Source organism: Danio rerio, chromosome 21, assembly GCF_049306965.1.
Source record: "Danio rerio strain Tuebingen ecotype United States chromosome 21, GRCz12tu, whole genome shotgun sequence".
Classification (NCBI taxonomy): domain Eukaryota; kingdom Metazoa; phylum Chordata; class Actinopteri; order Cypriniformes; family Danionidae; genus Danio; species Danio rerio.
Window position 1 is genome coordinate 7,218,109 of NC_133196.1, and position 14,392 is coordinate 7,232,500.

Genomic DNA, 14,392 nt, shown 5'->3' on the forward strand with positions numbered 1-14,392 from the left:
GAACTGACTATCAAGAAAAACAAAATGCCTAAAAGGCAACAAAAATTAAATATAGACTATGTATTTCTTAGATGTATTTTGGAAATATTTATTTTAACCTAAATATAATAGTAAATAAGATAGAAAACAAATATATAAAGACATATATTGAAAGAAAACAAAATACTAAAAATAACAAACTAATTTTAATTTTAGGTAAGTTTAAAATGAAAGTATAAGGAATAAAAATCTAAACTACTTCAAATTATTAGTAATAATTCTAATAGTTACCCATTGCTATTAACATAACACTGGTTTACATATTTGTTTTACAGCTTAAATGCATTTTTCAGTGTTACGACCCCCTCGTTTGAGTCGCAACATAAAAGAGCTCAGACAACGAAATAATATATGCAACTCATTTATTATAAATATAACTAATAGAACAACAAATCAAGCAAACCAACAAATGTCTTGGGATAAATAAAGAACTTAAGATATAATCAAAATTTACTTTATACATGATATAAATAATGCATATTGAAATCATAAGGTTACAGAATTAAAGAGATGGTCTGGACACGAGGACATTTAAAAAGCCACACTTTCCTGCAGAAGCTGGCTTAACACTCTTATTTATATCCATTAAATCAACTGGAGGAAGTAGGGAGTGTCGCCTCACAGCAAGAAGGTTGCTGGTTCGAGCCTTGACTGGGTCAGTTGGCATTTCTGTGTGGAGTTTGCATGTTCTCCCCATGTTTGCGTGAGTGTCCTCCAAGTCCAAAAGACAAAAGTAAAGTTGAATTGGGTAAGCTTAATTGTCCATATTTGTGTGAGTGTGTGTGGATGTTTCCTAGAAATGGGTTGCAGCTGGAAGGGCATCCGCTGCATAAAACATGTGCTGGATAAGTTGGTGACCCCGGATTGATAAAGGGGTTAAGCTGAAGAGAAAATGAATGAATGAGTGAATAAATCAACTGGTAATCAAGCAGGTATCCAATCTGCATCCAAACTGGAACCTTAAGGTCGTCACATCAGTCTTATAATGCTACTAATGATTAGTACTAATGCTATTATACTTATGTATGTAATGACTAACACTTTCAAAACAAGTAATTTTATTATTAATTGAACCAGAATATCTAAAGAGGCTAAAAACTTTACATAGAAGTATACAGAGATGTATATATTTGTGTAAATTAAATGTAGACATTTGACCTGAAATTAAAACAAGGATATTATGCATTATAGAGTTTATTTTTTGTCTAAATGTAACCTAATTTAATTCGTCAACATGAAAATAATACTTATACAAGTTTGGTTGTATATTTTGTTGCAAAGTGTTCTTCTTTCAGAGGAGAAAAGCACTATATGCAGCATAATATAAACAAAACGTGTATATCTTTGATTTTATGTATTATTAAAGATATTTGGCTAAATTAAATATAAGTAATGTTTTCAGGTTAGCATTAAAAGTAAAACAAATTGTATAATGAAAGAAAAAATCACAATCGGAAAAGAAAAGCTGACGTCGGCGACAACGAACTATCGCGAGATGTTGAGATCGGCGTTAACACCGATCTCCAAAACAGATGTCATTTCTCACCCGGTTTACCCTCCAGTGTGACGTGATTTACAGATCTACAAAACACATTAGCCGATCCACAGCGGCTGTGGGAAGTTTGTTGCCAGGTGTCTCAGCAGTGCACGAAGCCGAACCTCGGACAGGGACCAGCGGACAGCAGAAAATGAGCTTCTTATTGTGAGTTTGGCCGTCAGATTTAAACAACAGTAGTAATACTATATATATTAACATCAGCGTAGTCCTCTAGCTCGTCTTGCTAAAGAGCTATTTGAGTTTTCGCACCGAATTGACTTCAGTTGTGCGCTTGCTGGTCGTCAAATGTGCCAGTATTTCAGCCTGACAGTTCAGTTATAGTAATCATATTTTGCATAGTAGTGCTTCAGCATAGGGATTAGCTCATATCTCGCACATTTGCACCCGTTTTCTTGGCTCTGTTGAATTGCTGGGCTGGAAGGGGGGCACATCTTATGTAATTCATGTTTGTTTCACACTGTGCCGTTTATAAAGCACGTTGTGTGTCACTTTACATTCAAAGTAAGAAAAGATCCTCTCTAAATAGACTTTGTGATGTGTATTCAGGTAGCAGACAGTCTTGCTACTGTCATATGAATGTATAGACAAGAAGCTTAATGATTTAACCTACAAAAATGCTGTTTAATTCAATTCAGCGTTAATCATATCAGTTTTGGAGCAAGGGGATGAATGTGCTGTTTTTAATGAGGTAAAGTTGGTTTTATTTGCGCATATTCATTTTTGTACAGTGACAACTCGTGAGACGGTCTCTATATTGTGTATTACGCTACTTTAAATGTTTAGGTCTGATATCGCATGAAAGTATGACTTCAAAACAACATTAGCACTATTTAATTGACTGAACATTGATGCACTTTGAAAGTCATTAGCTGCTAATATGATTTTATTAGTTAACATTTCACTAATATTTTTTACATTAAGGAGAAAGTCCAAATGTGCGACTATAAAACCAACTTTACCCCATATGCCTTTTATTTTGTAATAGCTTTAAAGAACGTGTCCATCTTTTTGTTTGAGGAAATCTTAAAGCGACAGTTCACCCTAAAATCAAAATTCTGTGATTATCTACTCACCCTTTATTAGTTTTAAACCTTTATGAATTTCAGTATTTTGTTTAGCAAAGAAGATATTTTTCTCATTTCGATTTTTTTTGTCTGGTTTCTAGTGCAAATATCTAAAAGTTCTTAAATCAAGAAGCATTTTCTAGACTAGCAAAACATATTGTTTTGTTTTAAGAAATAATATGCCAAAATTAAGTAAGTTTTTCCATAAAAGAAGAAAAATAATCTTGTTTTTCCTTTTAACGTAATATTATTTTGCTTACCCCATTTCTATTACACTTACTTAATTTTGGCATATTATTTCTTAAAACAAGACAATATGATTTGCTTGTATAGAAAATGCTTCTTGATTTAAAACTTTTTAGATATTTGGACTAGAACCAAGATAAAAAATCGAAGTAAGAAAAGCATTTTTTGTAGTGTATGACTTCAAAACAACATTAGCTCTATTTATTGACTGAACATTGATGCGTTTTGAGAGTCATTAGCTTCTAATATGATTTTATTATTATATTTTTCACTATTTTAGATAGCCTATTATTGAGGGGAAAGTCCAAATGTGTGAATATAAAACCAACGTTACCCAGTGCCTTTTATTTTGTCATAGCTTTGAAAAATCTTTGCACTCTTTTTGTTGGATGAAATCTTAAAGGTATAGTTCACCCTAAAATCAAAATTCTGTCATTATCTACTCACCCTTTACTTATTTTAAACCTTTATTAATTTTATTCTTTTGTTAAGCACAGAAGAAGATACTTAGAAAGATATTGGAAACCTGTAACCATCGACCTCCATAGTATTGAAAGTCAAGGGTTACAGGTTTTCAGCTTGCTTCCAAATTTCTTCTTTCGTGTTTAACAGAGGGCTGGGCTGATAAACAATCTCATCATATCACAATACAATTTATGTCAACAACAATGATAAGCTCTGGACTTTTTTAGTCTATATTAGTCTAAGAGCCAATCGCACAGCAGAAACGTGCAACAATGGGAATCTAAAAGTGTGTTGATATAAGAGACAAATATTTTTGGCCACCTAAAATAGGTTACGCTATTTAATGAACCCTCATATTTTTGCGGCTTCAGTGATTGTTGGGATACTCTTTTACATCTGGAAGTATTAGTAACTGATATTGAAATGTATATTACTATTGTTCAGTATGGAAAAGAATGAATTGAGATAGCATTTTTGCCATATTGCTCGGCCCTAGTTTGACCGTCTTTTAAACTACTTTATTTTGAGTGAACTATCCCTTTAAATGCAGGACGCTTCTCGATCTGATTCTGAAGTCATGCCAGAATCCTGTTTGTTTTGATGCGTCTGAAATTAAATTGACTGATAAGGCTGTTTAGGACCATTAGGGAAGTTTGTTATAAGAAAGCCAGTCTTCCTCAAAAACAGCTGAGGATGATTTAATTTGGAAAATATTGCAACGCTCTTGTGATGCTTCACCGGAAGCATGTGATTTAGGAGAAGTTATGAGCAAGCACAGACGTGCGGTGTCATTGCTGTTGTATTGTTTTTGAGGCTCACTAAAAATATATTTTCCTTTGACTGGAACCAGATGAACGGCGTGCCTAGTGTCTTAAGATTTGCATTGCAAAACCAGATGAGAAGTATATATGTACAAAAATGTGACATTATAACATGCACACGTGATTAGGAAGTATTTCATATAGCCTCTTTGGACATCCATTAATTGCATTTTTTTTTTCTGTCCTCCAGCGGGAATCGTTCGTCTAAGACGTTTAAGCCGAAGAAGAATATTCCTGAAGGGTCTCATCAGTATGAGCTGCTCAAACACGCTGAAGCCACTCTGGGCAGTGGAAACCTGCGTATGGCCGTCATGCTGCCTGAAGGAGAAGATCTGAATGAATGGGTGGCCGTAAATAGTAAGACTCACAAGTGATTGGGTTTATTAAAATGCCCCTGTTATGCTATTCTGAGTCTCCTATAATCGGTTTGAATTAGGGTTGCAACTAAGGATTATTTCGATAATTGTTTATTTGGACGATACATTTTTTTTTTCAATTAATCGAATAATAAAAAAAATAAAAATAAACTTTTTTTTTTTTTCATTTGACATTTTGCTTCTTATATATAAAACTATTTATCAGTGTTGGGCTGCACAATATCGAAAAAGTCTAATATTGCAATATAAAATTTTCTGCGATTTAAATATTGCGATATGAAAACAGTTTCACATGATAGTTTAAATAGCTCTTGACAGTTTTCTGTGGAGTCTAATAGTATTCAGGTACAGAAATTAAATTATCCCAATGCAAAAAATTTGTATGGACTTCATACTTTGTCTTGTTTCTTGTCAAAATTTCTTGTAGATCAACTAAAAATATTGTTTGTTTTCACCTTCAGAAGAAATAAGTCACAATTGGAGGTTTTTCCTTAAAACATGCTAAATTATCTGCCAATGGGGTTATTAAAATAATTTTATTTTCACTTTGAAATGTAAATATTTGAGCTAGGAAAAAGACAAATGTTTTTTTTTTTTGTGCATGAATCGTATAAGTCAGGGGTTTTCTAAGTTTTCTAAGTCAGTCTAAGACAGTGGGCCTCCCTTTTGACACAACTTATCCATTGGCGCCCCCCTCCTCCCAAACACGCACACACACACACACACACACATACACACACACACACACACATACATATATAAATATATATATATATATATATACACACACACACATATACAGTATATATAAAGACACAGACAGATGTCAGACTGTTAACTCACTTTTATCATCATTTGCATGAAAGTGCAATTATTTACAGAGTAATAACAAGTTTTTTAATATAACGTTTTTAAAACTAGGATGATGGTTAATATGTATAGAACAGATCCAAGAACTGTTCATCCCAGTCAAAACAGTCGAAGTTTAGCGGGTCTCATGCTGTCATTAGCCAAAATATCTTGACAAACCACACTTAAAGATTGTGGTTCATCAGCTGGTCCTGTCCACGTAAATCCTAAACACAAATACTGATCGTCATATCGTCGTCTTTTGGGTTTAAGCCCTGAACTTGAAGGCTTTGAATCGGGGGGTCTCAGAAACCGATCCATTGCAGGCACGTGCACACATAGGGCTCAACCTGTGCAGTGCACATGCCCTTTTTAGTCCTGGATAGAAAGTGCCCTTCCAAAATGATCAAAAGTGCCCCCGCGACGCGGCACACCTTCGGTCCCGCCCTTCAGTAGGCGCGCGACAACACCGCTCTTGAGCGTGCGCGCGACAACACAGCTGATCAGAACGCGCGCGACAGACTTGCCAAACAGAAGCGAATTCACAGCTATGGCCTTCTGGGTAAAAAAGGTTTTCTTATTTTTGACGTATTATTTTTTTTAGCTTTGTTTAATTAAAACGTTTAAATATAATAAAAAATAAATATAATAATTAAACTTAATAATTATATTTTTATTATATATTTTTCCCGCGCCTCCCCTGACATGCTCTGGCGCCCCCCAGAGGAAGCGCGCCTCACACTTTGAAAACCCCTGGTATAAGTTATCAAATACAATTCATCTTTGTTACACCTACATCCTACTTTTTTGTGCCCAATTTCTCTTGAAATGCTCAATCTAAGGCCTTAAAAAGCAGCATCTCTCAAACATACAGACAAAACACTACTAACATAGCTCCATAGCCTGTGTGTCCTTAAAAGGGAATTATTTAAACTCTTGATATTACAACATGTACTTTTGCAGAAAAGAGGGAGTTTAGAAACCTTGCTTACTGATATAGAGTATAACTCCCACTGGAGTGAGTCTGTGATTTTGCAGATTTGTTTTCATGCTTAAACTGCATTATTATGTACTGAAAGGAAGATGAAATAAACTAATAGGACCCCTTTTAAAATGTATTGGTATTTGTAGTTTGTTGTCTGTCTTCACAGCAGCTCTGACCCTAAATAGACGATAATCTGATGATCATGTGGTTCGGCATGATTTGAGATGATTCAATGAAACATTCAGTCATCATTTACTCATCCTCTTCTTTCAAACCTGTTTTGACCACAAAGGAAGATCTGCTAAAGAATGTTGTAAAAAAACAGCAATTGACCTGCATGGTATTTTTTTGTTTCTACAATGGATGTACAGTAAATGCCTGCCTTTTCAACAACATTCTTCAGAAGATATGTTTCGTGTTTAACAGAAGAGAGAAACTCATGAAAGTAAAACAAATTAAATAACTTGAGTGTGAGTTCATAGCCTCCTTAAAATAGTGACTTGTGAAGCTACAATAGCTCAAACTAACATGTCTAGACCTAGTACCATTGATGCATGGCAATGCTTTTCTTCCAGCATTTTGGACTATCTAAAGGAATGACCATGTAAAGTTAGAGCTGGGCGATATGGCAAAAAAATAATCTCGATAATTTTTTTCATATCAGTCGATATCGATATTTATCACGATAAATGTAAAATCTTTATATCTATCAATTATATTAGATTTTCAGCATGCCAATGGATTTGTGCAGCTGATTTAACACATTTAGTGAAATGTTTTAGCTGTCTGACAATATAAATAATAAAATAATAAACAAAAGAACAATCTTAATTCAGAATTTACTTGTTCAAGTTTTCAACAACCAAATACATTACCTACAAGTTATTGGATATTATTGTTCAACATCAGAAAAAATAAATAAACCCGGTTAGGAACAAAGTGAGTTAATGGTCACAGAATTTTCGGTCACACTTTACAATAAGGTTCATTAGTTATCGATATCGAATTATCGCCCAGCTCTATGTAAAGTTGTTTTTTTTTCCTCTCTCTATGTAAATCTTTCAGATTGAAAATTGTTGATACGTCTGTTACTCCCCCTCCCCTGTTTGGTTGTTTGAATGTCTTTTTGTCATGTTAATCTAAAGTCAATAAAACGTTGATCACAAAAAAAAAAAAAAAAAAAACTTGTGTGTGAGTAAACGTTGAGGAAATTTTAATTTTTTTTTATAAACTATGCCTTTTAATGGAAGCTACAACATTTCTTCCATGAACTGGAAGTTGTGCTTGCAAATTACAGATCATTTGTACACAGGCATAATAATGAAATTGAATGCTTTTATTTGCTTGTTTCTGCAGCGGTGGATTTCTTTAACCAGATAAACATGCTGTACGGCACCATCACGGACTTCTGCTCAGAGGACAGCTGTCCGGTCATGTCTGCAGGACCAAAGTGAGTGTTCAGACAGTGAGGAATGATCACGTGTGTGTTTTCTCCGCCTCACTCGTCTCTCTTTCTTTTCAGATACGAGTATCATTGGGCAGATGGGACCAACATTAAGAAGCCCATTAAATGCTCTGCTCCCAAGTACATCGATTACCTGATGACGTGGGTTCAAGACCAGCTGGATGACGAGACGCTGTTTCCATCTAAAATAGGTCATTTCACATTACTGGGGTCCGTTCTTCGTACGTGGATTACTCAGTTAGCTGGATTTGGATATTGACGATTTGACACGATCCAGGATCGTTTCGTTCTTCAAAGCTGATCCGAGAGTTGTTGTCATGGCAACAGATCTGCTAGGTCAAACCTGATCGGGAGCAGGTTCAAATCATATAAACAGGATTAGATCGGCTCAGTTCAAGCAAAGATAATACAGAAAGTATGTACCGAGTTCTGATATTTTCTTACAGTAAAAGTTATCTACACTTGGGAAAATAGTAAACATTTTTTAACTATATATAAAAGTTATAGTCATTAATAAAATAAATAAAGTTATACATATTAATAAAACGTATGCAATCTGCACCCTCGAAATGAAAATACAAAGACTGCCACCTGGTGGTGCAAAGAGAAAACTTATTGATATGAACTTTTTAGATCGCTTTAGTACAAATTGTGTATAATAGAAATGCACAATATGTGACTTTTTTTTAAAAGCAATATTACATTTGTGCAGTCATAAACATGTTTTGACAGTTAATATGCCAGTGATGCTTCACAAAAGTTGCAGACGCCTTTACCAATATCAAAATGCTTTTGGAAACAACCAGTTATTCTTTACACCGATTAAAAAACGGTTACTATAATAAAGAAAATCTTTTCTAAATGAAGAACTAAATACATTGATTTGCATTGAAATACATGATGAATACTCTTGTCTTGACAAATGAAAGTGTAAAGCCTGCAGCTCACAACAAATGTGAAGTTACTGCGTGTCATATTTAACAAGCCGTTTACTGCTAATTTGATGTAATTTTGCTCACATGGATAATTGAATATTAATCAGATGATGTCATTACGCTGCTGTGCCGTCAGCCAATCGTTGCATTGCTGATCATGATTTCTAGGATCGATAGATCTGTCCTTAACAACAAACGCAGCGATCTCAGATCAGTTCATCCAGATATTCTAATCTGATTCGCGAACTTGTTTGGAGAACCAAATTAGCGAGAGATCAGTTATCAAGATTAAAAGATCCAGGATCTGCCAAATCATCTTAGATCATTTAAGCGAGGTACGAAGAACGGACCCCTGAAGTGGTTATGTGCATTGTTTTCTCATAATTCAATGAAATAGTCACTTATTTCACTTATATTATGGTTACCACAACTAAAGGCACTGTTCAATAAACCAAGAAAGATCCCGATTTCCGCCAGAAAAGTCAAACATGTTGATTTTTCTCCCGAAGAATGATTAAAAAAGGAGTCATTTTCCTTCAAACCATTGTACATTTTCACAGGAAAAAAAATATTTGCTTTACAATCATTGTCAGCTGATGATGACATTACTTGAGAACACGAGGACGCAAGACGCCTGAAGAACGCATATTGAGAAACAGCCCCTGTATTTGTGTTTATACTCAGTAAACAACTGTGACTCAGTTTACAGTTCAGTCAGTGAACTAATGAAGATTACTGCCATTCACAATCATTTCTTTTGAGCAAATGAACACAACGGCAAATCAGCGCTGTTTAAGATCGAGCTTAACAGTGCTTAAATGGACGTTTTTAAAATTTCAGTATCAATTGGTACCGAATTCCAATATCATCACAACCCTAGTTTCTATTCGGGTGTTTGTGTTTAAGATCTATGCATTTTGACTGAGGGTCCTTTGCACCTGTAATTGAAAAAAGTCAACTCTATGCAGAAAAAGCACCTGATGTCATGCACTGCTGCACGAGCATACAGTGGTTGCCTAGCAACACAAAAAGCACAGTGCACTGCTCTTTTCTAAAGTCAACAAAAAATTGTAGTACTGAAAATCGAGTTCAGTCTGATCATTCTCTAATGCAGTCAAAACCTGCTTGGAACTACTTTAGCTGTGCATTTATCTGGAAATAACTGTACAGCATAGAACAGGGATGGGCAAACTTGATCCTCAAGGGCCGGTGTCCCTGCAGAGTTTTGTTCCAACACTAGTCAAACACACCTGAAGATGTTAATCAGTGTCTTTAAGATCACAAGAAATCTATAAGCAGGTGTGTTTGATTAGGGTTGGAGCTAAACTGTGCAGGACACCGGCCCTCCAGGACCGAGTTGGCAGCCCACCCCTGCCATAGAATGTTCATCAGCCAATCAGAATCAAGCTTTCAACAGCCCTGCAGTATCAAATATGATGTGAATCAGTCATATCACACAAACAAGAGTTTGTTTTTTCTCTGCATGAGCATGATTGCAGATTTAAAATTTATTTCATACAAGATTAACAAAAATGAGAAGTCAATATTGTGTGTTGCATGCTAAACACCGTGGCTGTATCTGAAATCGCCCTTATACCCTTAAATAGTGCACTGTTTGAGGGTGCAGCCGCTTTTAGTGGTTTCTGAAACCACAGTAGACATCCTGAAGTCCACTAAATCAATCTCATTCTTACAAGCGTACCACCGATGTACTTACAAACTACCCATAATGCACTGTGAGAGTTTGCTCACTGAATGAATTTCCATGTCTGACCACAAGAGGGCAATTTCAGGGACAGCACATCGTTTCTTTTTTGTTTCTTAACAAAAGTTGGTAAAAAATAATACCAAAGCATAAATTTATGAATCTCAGAGCTTTATTATTTGCTACTGAATTATTTTATACAAATCATTTGAGTCAATGATTCATTCATAAAGGCAGGATTTTGCTTTGGTTATTTGTTATTAATTATTATTAAATGTTATTTTTATTAATTATTTGTTATTTATTAATTAAATAATTTATTTAATTAAGGATTTAATGAATTTAGGCAGAACAGTTTTGCCATCTACTGGTCGTTTTACTGTTATATTTATCCATCACAGGCAAAAACAACAGCTAAATATTGTTTAATTATTGTTAATGCTCCTGATGTATAGAGTTTTTTTTTTTTTTTGTAAATATCGCACAACCTATTCCACAAAGTGCTGTTTGTTGGTTTTGTGATATTTAACAGCATCTGTCCCTCATTTCCAGGTGTTCCCTTCCCCAAGAACTTCATGTCTGTGGCCAAGACAATCCTGAAGCGTTTGTTCAGAGTTTATGCTCATATTTATCATCAGCACTTTGACGCCGTGATGCAGCTTCAGGAGGAAGCTCACCTCAACACCTCTTTCAAACACTTCATCTTCTTTGTACAGGTGCTGTTCCTCTTTTATACTTGAAATGAACTTTCTAAAACCATATATAACCACAAAGTTGTTTAGAATGGAGGCTTGCTTCTGTAAATTGAATTTAAAAACAGAAAAGGTTTGGGTTTTTTGTTTATCTCAGAATTATCCCTTTTTTCCGAGAACTGTATCTGGGAATTTATTTTTTTAATGTAGAATTCTGAGGAAGTTGTCATCAATAGCCTAGTGTGGTTTAGTGTATGGATGTCCTGATCAGATTTTTTTGCCTAGAGTCCAAGTCTGAGTCCTTTGGTTTTAAGTAAAAACAAAATGGAAATCTTCCCATCACTCTGTTTTTTTTTCTCCTGTTCATTTTTTTTTCTTCCACCTATTTCCCCCCCCACCATCACGTCCCTTCTGGGTCTGTAGAGTCTATATACTATAATTCAGACTTTTTTTCTGCAGAACTCTTTGTTTATATCGTGCCTTGCAATTTTTGGATTATTTTTTTTTTCCAAAAAGAGTTTAAAGTTTCTCAGTTTTTGTCACACATTTGTTTTTGTTTTTCACTCAAAAAACTCTGAGTTTTGATCTTGTCATGCAGTTTTTTTTTCTGTTTACATTATCATTCTGTATTTTAATGCTTTTTTGTTAGTTTTTTTTTAGGCAGAATTCGGAGATTACATCTTGACATTCAGTTTATTTCAACAGTTTAAAATTTCAGTTTTTCCAACTGAGTTCAGGCTATATAAAGTTAAAGTCAGAATTATTAGCCCCTGTTTATTTTCTCCCCGATTTCTGAGATTTGTTCAACACATTTCTAAACACAATAGTTTTAATAACTCATTTTTAATAACTGATTTACTTTATCTTTGCTATGATGACAGTAAATAATATTTTACTAGATCTTTTTCAAGACACTTCTATAACTGTTCTATTAACTAGGTTAATTAGGTTAACTAGGCAGGTTAGGGTAATTAGGCAAGTTATTGTATAACAATGGTTCGTTCTGTAGACTATCGAAAATAAATTTAGCTTAAAGGGGCTAATAATATCGACCATAAAATGTTATTTAAAAATTAAAAACTGCTTTTATTCTAGCCGAAATAAAACAAATAAGACTTTCTCCAGAAGAAAAAATAGTATCAGACATACTGTGAAAATGTCCTTGCTCTGTTAAACATAATTTGGGAAAGAAATAATTCTTTCATAATAATTCTTAATCATAATTCTTAAAAAAGAAAAAAAAATCAAAGAATCAAAGGGGGGCTAATAATTCTGACTTAAACTGTATTTGCTGCAAATAAATAATTTTCTGCATTTTGCAGAATTTTGGCAGAGTTTTCCCAACAGATTTCAGAGTTTATGTCTTAAAAATCTGTTTTTTAGGATGTTTTCTTCAGAATTTTATTATTATTATTATTATTATTTGATGTTTCAAAAATGTAATAAACACTGCATGTTTTATCTGCTTCAGGAGTTTAACTTGATCGACCGCAAGGAGCTGGCACCCCTTCAAGAGCTGATCGAGAGACTCACAACGAAAGACAGATAAACCGAGAAAAAGACAAGAAAACCTGTAAACCGTGAAGCAAACCAGTGGTCCTGCTCTCTCTTCTCACTCTCCCTTCTGTCCTTTTTATTTTTGCTTAGAGTACAGATGGTTTTAACCCCACAGCAATGCTAGACAAACCATAGTCAACTTACAGCACAATACTAACACTTCAAGATGCATCGTTGGCATTTTTTGATAATGCCTGGATGTTTTTTTTCAGTTCTTCAAGTCATTTTAGATTCGTTTGGTCACTGAAAAGCAGGAGTAGAAGTGATTTGCACTCTTTCGGCTAGTGTGAATGTTTTAAAAGCTGTTTGATTCTTCAGCAGTGAAAATACAAGAGAAATGATAAGAGTTGAATAGCTATTTTCCTATGCAATACCAATGTTGTTACTGATAATATTGGACGGAACCGTTCCTATCAGAGTTATTTCCAGCTCGTCTCCTCGTTCTGTGGATTTAATATCGGTCGCTATGAAGGTTTACGTTAGTCAGTGAATATGAATATGATTTGTGCATGCTGGAATTGCTGCTTTGTTGGACCCAAATGGCTGATGGGGATTCATATCTTACACCGTGTGGCAAAAAGAAATGTATGATGATAATAATAGCTCAGAGTCTCGGAGAAGACGCTTGTTTTTGCACAAGCCTATTTCAGTTTCTGTTCGTAAAGCATTGAATTTGCTCAATTATTTATATCTGTTTAATTATTGGAGTATTTCAGTTGCATGAGAGTCGAGTTATCTGAAATATGCTAATAGTCCGTTCTGAAATATTATGGTTTTTGGTGGTATTAGATTGTTAGGATTAGATTAACAGGCTTTTCTTTTCTACCTCCTTTCTTTCCCCCTTCATATCTGTTCTTATATTAACACTTTTATTGTTGTGTTTGACATACTTTTGTTCGGTTTAGGCTTATGTTGAAGAGTTTATGTTGTTTGACGAATGTAATTGTTTGACTTTTAATGGTTTAATGGTAAAAGTGCCAACCGCAGATTAATATGAGACAGTTTTGATGTATTTATAGAGCTTTTTTGTCACTGAAATGAGAATATATTTTCCCGGAATTGTAAAATAATATTGGGTTAGATTAGATATGTAAATACTTGCAGATTTCTCTGATTTCCTGATGATTATTATACTAGCTAAACTTTATTAAAACAATATCACTAGCTGCTGTTATTGCTGTAAATAGAGCCAATAAAATCCCTTCTCTTAACATATTGTATTATTGTAATTTTTTAATGTATTTTTATCATCTAATTACATTCACAACAGTGATATTATGTACAAATAAATAATGCAATTGCAAAAAATGTAGGTGTAATGTAAAATTATGATTAATTTATATAAAAATATGTATCTGATTGTTTTCCATCAGATATTAAATCAAATAATTTTCTGATCTGCACTTATTAACCTGTATAACAGAATCAGAGATTAATCATAATTGTATTATATTTTGAGTTATTAAACACTTTCTTGCTGACAAATGTGTAAAAGTGTATACATGCATATACACACTCATGGCCACTTTATTAGGTACACCAGTCTAGCTGCTTGGTAACGCAAATTTCTAATCAGTCAATCACATGGCAGCAGCTCAATGCATTTAGGCATGTAGACATGGTCAAGACGATCT

The 14,392-nt window shown here is 34.2% G+C and overlaps 1 protein-coding gene across 5 annotated transcripts in view; it reads left to right on the forward strand.

Annotated features, from left to right (window-relative positions):
* Window positions 1-13,969, forward strand: part of mob1bb (MOB kinase activator 1Bb) — a 33,842-nt gene extending 19,873 nt beyond the window's left edge. For 4 of the 5 annotated variants that reach the window (XM_073934424.1, XM_073934423.1, XM_073934425.1 and 1 more), the window contains exons 3-7: window positions 4,384-4,550; window positions 7,761-7,854; window positions 7,927-8,060; window positions 11,062-11,225; window positions 12,673-13,969. In XM_073934424.1, the coding sequence (XP_073790525.1) occupies window positions 4,496-4,550; window positions 7,761-7,854; window positions 7,927-8,060; window positions 11,062-11,225; window positions 12,673-12,750 (525 nt within the window). In that variant the 5' untranslated portion in view covers window positions 4,384-4,495 and the 3' untranslated portion in view covers window positions 12,751-13,969. 5 annotated transcript variants of the gene reach the window in all.
* Window positions 13,970-14,392: the final 423 nt, after the last annotated feature.